Raw genomic sequence first — 14,844 nt, forward strand, 5'->3', positions numbered from 1 at the left:
GTTATTCTAGTCTGTTAGGAAAACAATGACTCAGTTTAATTGTTGCTCAAATTCATTATAGATTAAGGTATTTTTTTTTGTAGTTAGATGTCCAGTTTCAATAAGGAGTTACAGCGCACTGAGATTCACATGCCAGAGAGATGCACAAACGTTTTCTCGCTATCATAACTCAAGTAGCTGGAATTTTCTAGACAACTTTGTGTTGTTTGCTATGTGTGCTTAGGATGGGTACTTGCAAAAGAGTATCAGAATGACTTAATTGCTTTTGAACATTTCACTTGAATGATGTGGTTGATCCTTTGGTGCATGAGCAGAAAACTACAACTTCCTCTCTGCTGAGAGAAAAAAGAAATTGCAGAGAAAAATCAGGATAATAAATAAAAGAATAATAGTAACAGCTTGGATCCAGAGCCAACAGGACTTGAGTTGGGATAGATAAAGTCCTTCCAGAAAAATGATTTTATTTTAGTATGGATAACCTGGAAGGTTTCTGACTGCAAAGTCGCAGCCGCTCTGGTGGCACAGGCGTTCCACTATGCTTGGATATAAGGTTTTCAGGGCAGCATTCATTTAAGCAGATGGTGTTTGTTTATTTTTTATTAATCCCTTTGGGGTGAGTAAGTGGCTTATCAGACACTATGTTATTTTTTCTGTCATCTAGAAACCGCAATGAGCTTGCTGAGACCCTTGAGCTCTTGAAAGCACAAATTGATCCTGCCCTGTTGAAAAACAACAATTCTCAGCAGGAGAATTCATCACGTGAAAGCCCAAGCATAGAAGATGAAGACACCAAAAAGGGTGAAGAAGCATCCACACAAGGTTTTCTGCCTTTTCTCAAATTTTAAATGTTGTGCTGTGGCAATGTTAGAATTTTCAACTTAATGAAAAATTACTGTGTTAGATTAGGACTCTTTAAAAAACGAAACAAAAACCCACAAAAAATGTTTATGTTCAAAGTAAAATCAAGTAAATATTGAATACTTTGAAATTATAAATATTATTGGAGGTTTTTTAGTGCATATTTCGGCTCAAGAGCTTTATTTATGAGATGTGTATAAATTGTTTTCTAAGTAATTTTATTTTTGCTGTACATCTTGTATAATATTGTAAATACTCATCATTGTATGTTTTTGTGGAGCATTGAACTGTTGCCAAACTTTTCCTGTTCTAGCAACATTAAAATTTTAAAAAGAAAAAAAATCTGTTTGTGCAATGCCATGACTGAAATCAATACAGTATGGGGTGTGTTCGTTTTTGCTTTTGAGATTGAATCAAAAAAATATAGGTTGCTTCCTCAAATATATCATAATTATGTGATTTTTCAAGAAGACCTGAGCTTAAATTAAAATAATTTAAAATACTAAAATATTTTAGAAGTGAAGTGGTCCTTAGGTGCCTCTGCTGTTCTTCTTAACAAAGAACCTTTTTTCCTTCCTTATCATGTCATTGCACGTATTTAACAACTTACCTGACTTGTTGGTTTGTGCATTGGTTTTACTACGTGTCAGTATCAGCCTGAAGTATTTTGTGTTTTAAGAATCTCATCTTTTTTTAGGTTATGAAAAAATAGAAGCTTGTTATTCCAAGTAATTTTACCCCAGTTACTACCTGGTATTATGATTTTGTTAAAATACAGGGAAATATTTTCACAAGCAGAAACAAGACTTAAGGATTCCACTGTGTTAGTGTGTGTTCCTTCAAATCTGTGTAAGTTAAGTTGATATATGGAATTAGCCAAGGCCTGTCTTGGTTCCGAGTATCAGAGAGAAAGACTTGCCATTTTATTCTCATTCTTTGAAGCAAAAAGTGTAGAACAGAATAAATAAATAAAACGTTTAGATAAAATTCGAGTTCTTGTGGAAGCATTAAAAGACTATTTGTGATGAACATCAGCAGAACTTTCCTTCAGTCTAAGGCATTTCCAATATCTAACTGTGTGTATAAGTGACAACATAACCTGCGTGGTTACGGACGCTGCAGATTTAATTCCAAGTACCGATCTTGCCTGTGTCTCACTAAAAATTGATCAGGCCAGCTTAAATCATCTAATCGAGATCTCTGCTTCAGATACAATTTTAATTTACGTTGAATTCAGGAGGAGCCATTTGAAAAAATTTTAACGAATGTCCGCGCTGTAGGTAATTCCCCAGATCCGATGGCACACTCACGTGGGTCAGTACTTGCATTATTGATGCTGTGTATGGATGCAGAATCACTCCTAGGCACTAGTCCCATGTATGTAAAGAATAATGAAAGTGGTTACACATGCAGTGATTTAAGTGCAGTCGGTGTATTCACAGAGCACTACTTCAGAGCCTCTCAGTTGAGAAGCTTTAGTATTTCTTCCTATTAGTCCCAGGACTGCACTCACAGCCCTTCTAAGGTACAGTGAAAACATATTGGAAGACCTGATGCCTGTTTGCTTTGGCCATTTCCCAAATACCATTAAATTAGTTCATACAAAAATAAAGTAAACTGAACCAATGCTTACATGTTTTTTACTAGCCTGATTGATTGACTCGAATAGTGTTAAGACAACTTGTGCATTGAGTGAGTCATTTTGTATATATGAGATGCTTTACGAGCAGTTCAAGGAGTTAAAACTATAGAATAACTGTTTATTTTGAGTATAGAGAAGTTTTGGGACTCTGGTGATCCTTGATGAAGTCTGGGAGAAAGCAGTCGGTGAAAGGAAGAAATGGCTGAACAAAGTTGAGGCAGAAAGAGGGTGAAGAGAGGGTGGTGGAAGTGTTCAGACACAGGAAAAAATACCTCGTTCCTAGTGTTACAGACAAATGTCTTTAAAGAGGTGGCTTTTATGCTGCAAGGGCTCAGAGTGGGGACCACTTCTATGAAAGGGAAAAAACCAGCCTTGAGCCTTCAAAATGTTATCACTTCCAGTGCCTTAGATGCATCTCACTGCTGTACTAATTGCAGATACTTACTTGGATACATGCTTTGTATTTGAAAATATTATAAAATCTATTAATTCTTCCTCACCACTCTTTTCTAAAATGCTTCTTTTCTTTAATGTAGCAAAGTTAGCTGTCATGTACTTTCCTCTGTATATTTTGAACCACTTTGGGAAGCTCTCATCTTGGAAAAAAATTGCACTAGTGTGGAGGGAGAGGGATTAGGTAGAAGAAAAAAAATCATCTTTTTGCTTGGAGTTATGGCACATTTGCAGTAACATTTTCCAGATGGTGGAGGATGCTGTTATGGTATATGTAGTGCTATTATATTTGCTTTTTCTAATTAGTTCTATCCCTAGCTGACTTAAAAAATATGGTAAAAAAAAAAAAGGACATTAAGAGGCTGTAGTAATGATAAATAATAGGCTTAAGTACATAATAACAAAATAAATGTATGGTTCCTTCTGAATGCTGGAACTGTACTTCAAGCTCTGCAGGTTTTTCTGAGATATGCTACTATTCATTGTTCTTATTTTAGAAATGGCAGATGAAGTGAATGTAGAATATTGTCTGTTGTTTGTGTTTTGATAGTATGTAGGAGTTGTAGCTGTTGCCCAGAGAATCTAGATGAATTTTGCCATAAGCTATAATGTTGAATGTCTTCTCTTTTCTCTGAACTGTTAAAATACAATAGTTAAGTATTTATTGAAATAAAAACGTGTACAAACAGGGTACTGATTTCTATGTGGAATTTCACTTGAAGACCATAGAATCTTATACCATGTTCTGGTTTGTGAAATAATTCAGAATCACAAGTGAGACTTCAAGTTGATGCTTTGTGCGCTCTCTGCTTAGGTTTTATGTATCCTCTGAAAGTATTGTGGTACTACTCAAGAAGGGGGCTGAGATGTCTGTATAAAGAAGGATAAATCTAGAATTCTGCTGCTAGCTTCTGAAATGTAGGTTTATCTTGGTATATAATTAAACTGAACGGTGATTCTTTAGCTAAAAGTTGGCAACCCACTCATTTACTGACAGTATTAGATAAGCCAGACTCCTGATAATTCCATGGGAAGAGATTAATTTGCGGGGGACTTTGGGTTGTTGGGTTTTTGAGATATGCCTTTGTTTTGATGGATGTTCTTTGTAATCCTGTAGGTCCCCTGGTTGTTTCATAGTTGTTTTTCTCTGTCAACAGAAAATCAATTAAAAATCAAAGAAGAAAAAGAGGAGGTGGAGGAACAATCAATGGAATTGGAAAGCCTTCCTCTTCCTGTGGTCAAAGAAGATGAAAATACACTGAAAATTGAGAAAGTGGAAGAAAAAGAAATTATAAAATTGCCAGTAATAGTAAAATTAGAGAAACCTTCAGAATACAGTGAAGAAAAGCAAACTGTCAAAGAAGAAAGTGACTCCTTTAAAGAAAATGTCAAGCCTGTTAAAGTAGAGGTGAAGGAAAACAAAACAGAACCAAAAGACTTAAAAGAAGTAAAAAGTTGTTCAGACAAAATAGCAGTTCATGAGCCGGAGAGGTTGGAATTTTGTGTTAATGTCAAAACTCCCCAAGAAATTGTGGAAAAATCTGTGGAAGAAAGTGAGAAACTTAAAAATGACCAGCAGGCAAAAATACCACTTAAAAAGCGAGAGATCAAGCTGACGGATGACTATGACAGTCCGATAAAGGGGCCCCTATGTAAATGTGTTACTCCCACAAAGGATGTCTTGAAGGAAGAAGGGAAACCAGAAGAAGAAGCTTTTAAGAGAGTCCCTACAATTACTGCTTTATGTCCTGATGGGAAAGTGCTAGTAAATGGAGAGGTTAGCTGTGAAAAAATAACCCCAAGTGTCATACAGAATAATAAGTCAGAACACTCTGCTAGCACAAAGGAAGACAGCAGCTCATTAAAAGAGAGAAATGGAAAAAGTGGGGAAAAGGTATCGGACTCCCTAAAGGTATCAGACTCTGTTAGTAAAATTATAAAAGCGTGCGAGGTTGAGAAAAATGCAGTAACTGTGGTGAAAGAAATAGGGACTGTGGTCTCTGAGGTTTCTAATCAGAAAGTGCCTTTAAAGGAGGAATCTAGTCCTGTGGAAAAAGAGTCCCTTGACAGCACAACTACTGAAATGGTAGTGGAAGAGTCTTCAAACTCTGAAGACTGTGCCAAAACAACTGAAGAGAATCTAGCCACGAAAATCAAAAAGGACAGACTGCCGCCATCCAAAGAATGTTCAGAGAAGCTAGAGAAGTCCACAAATGCATCTGCTCCTGCAGAACTGCCCAAGCTTGCACTGTCTGATGAAGAAACTTTGAAAAGTAAAGGTGAGTCTGAGGAGAAACCCGATTCTCCAAAAGCTGCTGAGGTACCCCCTGCATCTACTTCCCCCGTTACTTTAGAGAAACCTGTTTTGGAAAAGGAGGCCTCTGATAGTAAAACGGCTCTGCCTGAGGAGAGCAAAGCAGAAGAAAAATCCAGCCCTGAAAAACAAGAGGAAGAGCCCGAAGCTACCAAGACAGAGCCAGATAGATTAGATGATGCCCATGCCTCTAATCTAGAGGACAACTCAGAGAGTAAAAAGGAATCTCCAGTACCTAAAAGCAAATTTAAATATAAGCTAGTTTCTGAAGAAGAAGGCGGTGGAACAGATAATAAAGAAATAACTTCTGAAAGACAGAAAGAAGGAATTAAATTAACAATCAGGATCTCCAGTCGGAAGAGAAAGACAGAAACACCACCAGAAGAGGTCAGCATTGGCCGCACGTTAAGGCGATCTCCAAGAATATCCAAGCCTACTCCAAAAGTTGTGGAGACTCGGGATCAGAAACCTGACAAAAAACGACCTGAAGAGGAAGAGGAGAAACCTGCAGCAGCACAAAAACCAGAACGAAAAGAAGATGCAAAAAAACAAGAGAAGGAGTCAAATTCTAAGGTTAACAAGGTAATACAGTTTTATTACCTGGGAATAAAGAATACCCACGGTCTTATCTATAAGGAGAATATACACTTACGTAGGAATATTGAGGATTACATTCCTTTGGTCAGCTTTTGCAAGAAACTAGCTTTACAATCCAGTTAGTGGACTCCACCAGTTTAAAAACACCCCCTAAGAGAGTGCTAATATCTGTTGACTTACCAGTTTTTAAAATCTGTCACTTAACCTAAACTAAGTAGACCAAGTCAACCGGAGTGAATTCTTCTAAACACTGAAACAATCAGACCTCAGTCAGTCTGGCTGAGTGGCTGAACGGAGACTTCTAGCTCCTGTGGATTTACTAGATGGACACTTGTTGGTGTCTGGTTGGTCAGGATGATCGTAAGCCAAAAACGAACCAACAAATGGTGAAGAATAAAAATATTATGACTTCTGTTTCTAGGTGTAGCTAAAGTTATTGTTGTGGTGAGTTCATAATATAATTTAGCTTTTCTTGTATGTGGGATATACATTTTACTTTGTGTGGAGGTATCTTTTTCTCATTACAAACTTCTGCTTATGCAGCATAGATCTTAAAAGTATGTCAGGTAGATATAACACAAAAAGTTACACATGTATAGTGTGCTTCTAAGTGTGTGTAATTATAAACACCTTTTATTAATTTACCTTCCATTTTTTTCTGCATATGGAGTACAAAAGAGAAACAAGGAATGGAGGGTCTGTATTTTTAAGTGCACTCTTTTTATATCGACTTGAAATCCTATTAATTTTTCCACTGCTACACATTTTCTTACTGATTTTGTAGCTTTCCCAAGACGTTCACATATTTAGCAAGTTTTTTTCATACGCCATGTTGAATAACCTTCTGAAAATTAACAACTGGATGATTTTTTTCAGTGAATGATAACTTCTATACTGAAAAATTCTGTCATCTACATAAAGTAATGAAAAATAAATATTTACAATTTTTATTTAAAGATTTTCATTAAAAAAATAAATGAGAGTAATAGTGATTGTAGAGTCCTACAAGTAGTTTTATTTTGAAGTGCTGTTGCTATGGGCATTTTAACTTGATCTCTTTTTTGAAAGATAAGGAGATCTAAAGATGCTTACTTTTCTAGAGAGATTTTAAAATAAATACGGTGGAGGAAGAAGGTTGACACGAGTAAACTTCTGTCATTTCATCAAGATGAAAAATACCCAAATCTTTATAATAGGTTATTTTGTATTTGTTTTCTTTTAAAGAAGGGTCTTTAAAAAATATATTTGAAATGATGATGACATATGATGAAGACTAAAGTTTAACTAATGCTATCATGTATTTCAAATACATTTGCTACTAAAGTTTAGTGAACGGTAAAATCTGTAAAGAGGTAGAAATTGATGTTAAGAACATGAAACAAAATTTTACCAATATGACAAATACTGCTGTGGTATGAGTCCATCCTGCAGGAGAAATAGAATATTTTGTACATTTTAGTTTATTCAGCTTGTTCAGGTCAATGACTAGGTATAGTCAAAATTGAAAAGAATGTTTTGAATTGAAAAAGCTAGAAAAGTTATTCTCCTTTTTCAATGTCTGGTGGGGGAGCAGGAAGGGTTGGGAGAGAATGGAGTCTATGAGAAACAAGTCAGTTAATGGGAATAAAAGTTTCTTCTGTTTGGTATGTTGCTTTAATATAAAATATCCTAGTTGCAGAAAGCAGCTTTAACTAATTCAAAATAATATTCTGAATTTTAATCAAAATCTGGTTTTCATTCAAAATATAATAGTAAATATGATAGAAAGGGGTAGATACCTTTTTGATTAGCAAAAAAGAAGCATCAACTGAATCAGTTTTCACTTAAGAAAATAATGGAAATGTATACATGTGAAAGACCACCTAGGTATAAGTTATGCACTTAAAAGGTGCAGTGATTTGATTTCAGAAGAGGATGACCAACTTAAAGGAAAGCACCAGAAATACTTAAGCTGATATACTTGTTAGAGTGGAAGCATGTTTCCTAAAGTGAAATAAAAGACATAAACTGTGCATGGAGGGGAAAAAGAAAAAAAAGATTCTCTTTGGATTGAGGAAAGCTATCATCAAAAAGTTTAAATGTAGAATTTACCATGTTCGCAAGCAAGTTTACCTTGTCGAATTAGAAGAAAGGGGCTGAGTGACAAATTTGTCATCTTTTAAGTTTTATTTGAAAATTTCTTTCTGCAGGTAGATAGGATTTTTTCTCTGTTTATTATTCTGTTGCATTTTAAATCTCATTGAAAGATGATCTGTTTGTTGAAGTGCTCTCTTGTACGTTTACTGCAGCCGTTCTGATTGAAACGAATCACTTCAGTGTAGAGGAAATATTTTTTAACATCTGGGAAGAAACTCCATGAGCTTCCTTTGTGTTTTCTCTTTGAAATGGTGTGTCTCATAGAGAAGCAAAGTTCGGTGGACGGGTACACGAACACGTGGCAGGTGGAAATACTCAAGTAATGAAGAAAGTGAGGACTCGGAGAGTGAAAAAAACTCTGAGGAGGAGGAGGAAGAGGAAGAAGAGGAGGAAGAAGAAGCTGCACCTGCTGATGACGATGAGCCGTGCAAGAAGTGTGGCCTTCCCAATCACCCTGAGCTGGTAGGCTTTTGGGGGAAGCTCCTGTTGGCTGTTGTGTCAGATTTGGTGGTTTGGCTTTGGTGGTATCTTGAAGGCACATCATCCTTTGGGGTGGCTCTACATAGGAGAATACTTTCTAGGTTTTAGGTGGTAAACTCATGACAGTAGATGAGTTTACCTTTAATAAGGAGGGAAGGAAGTTAGTTCTTCTGTTTACCACCTCTGAAATGTTGTCTTTTATGAGGTATAGCACAATTTAGCCCATTGAGAATTAATCTGGGTGAGGCTTTGAGGGTGTGCCTGCAATCTCAGTGAATACAGGAGACAACATTAAACAAAAAAAAAAAAAAAAAAGGCAGTGTAATGTATGCTTTCCAGTATCTTGTGACATGGTCACAGCTACATAGTCATCCTCATTGGATACAGCTGCCCAGCATCCTGGGGGGTGGGTACAGCAGAATCCTATACAGAAAGAACACTGAGCTTGCACTATTTCTGATGTTTATGATTCTCGTTCATCAGTGGTAGATGTTGTCATGAATTCCTCCGTTTATTTGGGAAATCATGATGTGCAGTCCTACTATGAATCCACAAGATGAACGTACTCTCAGGTGTGTGACAGATATCCCAGCACAGCTGAGACAAAGTTTGACCTTTATGATGTTAGAGATAAATATTCCAGTAGATACTCGCACAACTTTGTTCCTCAGTTTTAATGGAAAGGGATATCTCAATCTTTACCTAGGTAAGTATGAACTCGAATACTTGCCTAGTTCTGTAAAGCCCTGAGAGTCTGCAGGGCTTTGTTACTGCTGTCTGGGACATAAAATCATCCTGATTGAGGAAATGGCCAGGTTTCCTTCGTGTGGGCGTGAGTGCTCAGGCAAAACAGCTCACACCACATCTTGTCCAGATGGAGTTTCCCGCTTAGTCCAGGATCTGGAAAGCATTACCAGATTCCACACTATGGGCACGCAGGCTGTGTAGTCCAGTAGTGCTAAGTGCCTGAGAAAGCAGAAAAAGGGGAAATCTGGTGTTAAAATGGAAAGCTGTGATACATAAACATCCCCATACAAACCACCCCAGTCCTGGTAACATCTAATAATAAGCGATACAAGATTTTTCTGGGTTTTGGCACAGTCTGAAGTATTTATAAAGTGCTTCTGTTTTGGCTGGGGAAATAGTTCTGGAGCTTATAACATGTGAATGCCAGAAGATACTCCTGATTCATTTTGTTTCCACAGATTTTATTGTGCGACTCTTGTGACAGTGGGTACCACACAGCCTGCCTTCGCCCTCCTTTGATGATAATCCCTGATGGAGAGTGGTTCTGCCCGCCGTGCCAGCATGTATGGCTCCTCTTCGACTTCACTGTTCTCCTTTGCAGCTTTGCTTGTGGTTGTGGAGATTTGTTGGGAATTTAATGAGTTCTTCTATAATTTTTTTGTTACAAAATAGACTGTGTTGAATCGTAAGGATGCTGGTCATCCCTCCTGCCTGTTAGGAGAACTGAGTTTTGTGAGGTGGTTTTCCTTTCCCTTTCCTTTTTCTGCTAGTGATAAATGACTGTGTGTTGCTGAGATGTCGATGGGAATCTCCAATCACACTGGTCTTCTCCCATCTTTTGTCAACTTACCTCAAGACTAACATAGTATTAAAAATATAATGTCTTAATTTTTCAAAAAAGAAACATCATTTTATCATCCTGGAGGGGGAAACAGTAGGCAATGAGGGATGGGTCAGTGGCCAAAGCAAGCAGCTGTTTCTGAAGTGCTGTTCCTTCAGAGACATTTGCTTAGAAGCTGGTTAGAGAAAGCTGCTCCTTCTCATGAGTCTCACGGTACAGTTTGCCTCTGCTGGGAAAGCCAGAGTTGTCCTTGTCAAGTAATAGACAAGTATGAACACTTTTTTGAGGGTTAGAAGGTGCTTCTGCCAAAAAACCCCCACTATATTAGTGCGTGAGTCCAGTTGCATTTAATGTACATCTAAAATAGCAAGATTTGCAGGGATGGTATTTGGGAGGATAAGACAGAGAGTGTGTGATGCTGTTCTTGTTAACAGGGAACCATTTATGCACATTTGCAGAATAATCTGCCTGATCCCAAACCCCTTCCTTGCTTTTAGAAAAATTCCTTGCCAAAAGAGCTGTTGCCCTGTGAAAAGCTAGCCACACTGGACATGACATGATATGGCTGTATTGAGCATTGATTTTTAGTTGTCTTCTGAGGAGTATTTTTAAGTAGTGATCATCCTGAATATGTAAGAATGTTTTCCTTACACAGTTTGGGATTGCAGCTTGTAGTTAGAGCATCTCCTTGCTCTGTGGCTGCTTAGTAATTTTTAATATGAAAAATGACAGATTTATAAAAGTGTGAAGATCATCCTTGGGAATAGTACGATGAGGGCATTAACATGGAATAAGGCATCATTTGTCGGTAAAAAGTCATTTTTACGTGTGGCTCCTTGAGTATTAAGTGGTGTTCTAAGAGGTGGAACATTTGGTAAGAAAATGGTCCTGAAGTCTATCTCTACTTTTTACTGTGGTGTCCACAGACTCATCTGTTCTCCAAAGATTAAGATAAGGGACAAACAAGTATCACAGTGTGTGTACACACTCAGCTTTATGTATGTATATTATGTATGTCTATGAAATCCTCAGGTTTCTCTGAGACAAAGCTGTAAATACCAACAAGAATGTGGTACTAATTTAGAAGTATGTTTATTCTAAACATCTTTAATACTTTTGGCACATTGCTTCCTACAGTAAATGCCAGTTACTGGGAGGATGCATCTCTGTAGCAGTTCCTGGTGAAGCACGTGTGTTTTAGGAAGACAGTCTTTGTTGTAAAGCCTGGTTCATCGAAGAGGAGCCTCCAGTGTAGCACGGCACTTGCCCTTCTTCCAGACAAATATAGAAATAGTGAATGAAGTGTCTCAACTTTAGTTCAACATGAAAATAGTTGGTTGTGAAAGAAACTAATATTGTGTTTCATTCCCTTAGAAATTACTCTGTGAGAAATTAGAAGAACAATTACAAGATCTGGATGTTGTCTTAAAAAAGAAGGAGCGTGCAGAACGCAGGTACTACTGTTTGGTTGCGTTCACAGCAAGCTGCTATGCAGAGGGGTAGTAATAACTGAACAAACATTAAAATAACTGGGGAGGAAAGTAGCGACAAGACTGGGAATTGGTAAGACCGGTTTTGACTTCCCACTGATCACTGGTGGTGCAGTACTGGGAGAGCAAGAAGGGAGAAAAAGTCCGATAATTGGAAAAGATAAGCAAATACATTTGTATTAAACTTTGGTTAAGGTGCCTGAACACAAATTTGGCTTTCCTATACCAGTAGCTTAATAGTTTTCAGTTCAGCTGCATGTGTTAGTAATGCTGTCAACCGTGTGTAGAGGTCCTGCTGTAAGCAAGGTTAAGTCCTAACTTTGTTACAAAGGTCATCCAGATTAATGTGGGTTTTGAGTCTTGTTGCTTTAGATTCTGTTAAACTTTGCTGAATTTACAAGGTTATGCAATTGCTGGAGTGCAGTGGGTCAGCTAAATTACAACTTTGAATGAAATTTGGTGTCCACCCCTGCCATTACCAAAGGCTAAATGCAACCGGTTTTACTGCATTTATGAACAACATCCTTAATATTTGGAACATTCTATCTGCAGTTTTCAGACCTGAAAATGAGGGACATGAAACACAGTCTGCATAATTTATACCTTTTAGGACATATATTGAGTAGTTTGCAAAATTTAATAACATGTGTATGCATTATTAAACAAAGCAGGCTTATATTTGTAGCAGGCACTGTAATATCACATGGGATGTACTGATTTGGTGCTGGGAAGAGGGAGCACAATCCGTGTCTGGTTTTCAGCTTCCTTCAAATCTCCCGTTTGTTACTGCTGTTGCAGCAGCAACAACGACAGTGACAGCAGGTACCGACTGTTCCTAACATTGCTGCTACTTCTCAGAGTGGTCTAGATCACACTCTGGTAAAATTATCCACGATTCGCCAGTTCTAGTGAATTTGTAGCTTTGGGGACCCAACTATTAGTTATTTTTATGAGCGAGCTCAGCTTACACACAGCCTCCATCTGTGCAGGAGTATGGGACACAAAGGAACTGTGTCTGCTGCTCCGCTTTATGGCGGGACGAGTCAGTACTAGTGAACAATATTTTTGGGCCTACTTTGGTAAATATTCTGCTGGCAAACATTACAGGGAATGCGAGCTATTTCCAGTCTGTCTTGCTTTCTTGAAATCCCTAGTGTTGTGTAAAAATATGGTCTTTTAACAGTTACAGGAGAGCATACAATTGATATTATAGCACTTTTCAGTGTCTGAAACGGATGTTTAACAACCATTTTGCAATCTGATCCTCATGCCAAAAATGTTTTCTATTGTATATCATAAGACTAATTTATTTTTTTTAATATTTTTTAAAGTCTCTTAAAGATAAATGAGCTTGGGTTATAAAAGATTTCATGATACACTAGTTGAATATTTAAGTCTTTTAACTTAATGATATATTTTAGCAAATGGTAAGGTAAAAAGGCTGAAGAATTATAATACTAGAAGAAATTACAGTCCTTATTACAGCTCAGTGTAAAAGTTAAAGCAGGTTTGTTGTTTTGGGCACAGAAATATTTTAATGTAATGTTTCTGTAAAATCACAGTACAAGTTGTCTGTCTTTTTGGCAAAGAGATGAAAACCAGCTGTCTCCTCATGGGCACACACACTTGATAGATTCTTTGAACTGATGTTATGATCGTGATTTTTGAACTAGTGATACTGTTGTGCTCTTTCAATTATTCTTTAGCTTTCAGGAATCTGATGAAAATTGATCCAGCTGCTCAGCTATATTTGTACCCATCCCCAAAGCATTATGTGACAGATTTTTTTAATGAAAACGTTAAGTTTCACGTTGACTTACAAATACGTAGATCAAAGTCACACCTTTTTTGTTTTGTTTTCTCTTCATGAATTTAAGGTGCTACCTGGCTGAATTTCAGGTTTCCCATGTACACACTAACTTCTATAATCATGTCCTACCACCAGCTAGAGGGAGAGGACATCAAAGCTTTTATGGGTGCCCCTTTTAGTTCATGTTAGAGACTCTCAGACTTCTTGGGAGAAAATCCCTCTAGGGATTACGTGTCTACTTCTCCCAGGCCAAATCAGGTGGAGTGCTTCCTTTCATGCACACTTTCATGACTTCCCTGTAGCAGCTTTTGCAGCTGTTTACATGAGAGAAAATGTTTTCTGGATTCATCTAGGAAGAGTTTATAACCAGTCAGTGCTTATCTGCACCTACCATTTCAGACCTGAAAGTGTTGAGCTTCTGTGTGCTACACACTAATAAGGAATGCATTTGATACTTCATTTTGCATTTCGTTTTAAGACCTTTACCTGAGCGGGATGGGCTTGTTTCATTTGGTAATTTCTTAAGCAGTGTATACTCAAGCCAGGGAGAAGAAAAGCAGATCTTGAAAGCCCCACTGATCATGTTTAAAAACAGCTGAATTTTTGTCATCTCTCCCATCTCTTGATGTTTTGCATTGCAAGAAATGAGAAGTGGAGGAAGCTATCCAAGATAACTTGCTGAATACTTAAATGTTTACATTCCTAGTTCCTTTCTCATTTTAGCAGTTGTATTCCTTGCCTTAAGATGTTGCTTAATTCATTTTCAAGAGCATAGTGATTTTGCATGGTGAATGACAAACTTCTTCCTCATCCAACCAATCTCATGGTGCTCAGATGGATGACGATTTCTTTTCATCTATCAGTTTGGAGAACTGACATTAGGAGACGAAACCAATGACGTTCATACGCAGCCAGAATTTTCAATTTAGATATAATGATACCTATTGTCAAAGTTCATGGTCTTTTTGGCTGTAAAACAACCTAAAATCCTTTTTTACACTTTCAGTAATACTTTAGGAGCCATGTTTGTTCATGTTATTTAAGAAAAGAACATTATGGTAGATTCTTTCAGTAAAGAGTTCTTCAGGAGGTGATTTGAATAGTGCAGAAGAGTAGTCAGACTTTTAAAATATACTTAGGTTCTTTAGAAGTTAATGAAAGTTTTGGAAACAGTATTTTTACACATAGATGCCTTTATTTGCAAAAAATAACACACATATGATGCACGTGTATCTAAAATTAATACGCATCTCAGACGTTTGTGCACAGGTCTAGATGACTTGTGTACGTGATGCCTCCTGTTGTGACTGAAGCGTAGCGTGATATGTGCACATACAACCACTCACTGTAACTTCAGAAGTCTGATTCTGGTTAATTGAGGCTCTTTAGCTCAGAAACCCAGAAGAGGTTCGCATCGGTTCTTGAATGATTTCGTTCCAACTCTAACAATGTTTCGCTGGATCCTGAAAGTTGGAG

General features: G+C 37.4%; 1 protein-coding gene across 1 annotated transcript in view; it reads left to right on the forward strand.

Moving 5' to 3' along the window:
- The window catches only part of RSF1 (remodeling and spacing factor 1), a 68,873-nt gene that overhangs the window by 30,256 nt on the left and 23,773 nt on the right, over positions 1 to 14,844 (forward strand). Inside the window, exons 5-9 of the mRNA XM_074860433.1 lie at positions 662 to 819; positions 4,111 to 5,849; positions 8,265 to 8,462; positions 9,686 to 9,790; positions 11,443 to 11,522. Coding sequence (XP_074716534.1) covers positions 662 to 819; positions 4,111 to 5,849; positions 8,265 to 8,462; positions 9,686 to 9,790; positions 11,443 to 11,522 — 2,280 coding nt within the window. The remainder of the gene's footprint in view (positions 1 to 661; positions 820 to 4,110; positions 5,850 to 8,264; positions 8,463 to 9,685; positions 9,791 to 11,442; positions 11,523 to 14,844) is intronic.

Source organism: Strix uralensis, chromosome 2 (genome assembly GCF_047716275.1).
Source record: "Strix uralensis isolate ZFMK-TIS-50842 chromosome 2, bStrUra1, whole genome shotgun sequence".
Taxonomy (NCBI): Eukaryota; Metazoa; Chordata; class Aves; order Strigiformes; family Strigidae; genus Strix; species Strix uralensis.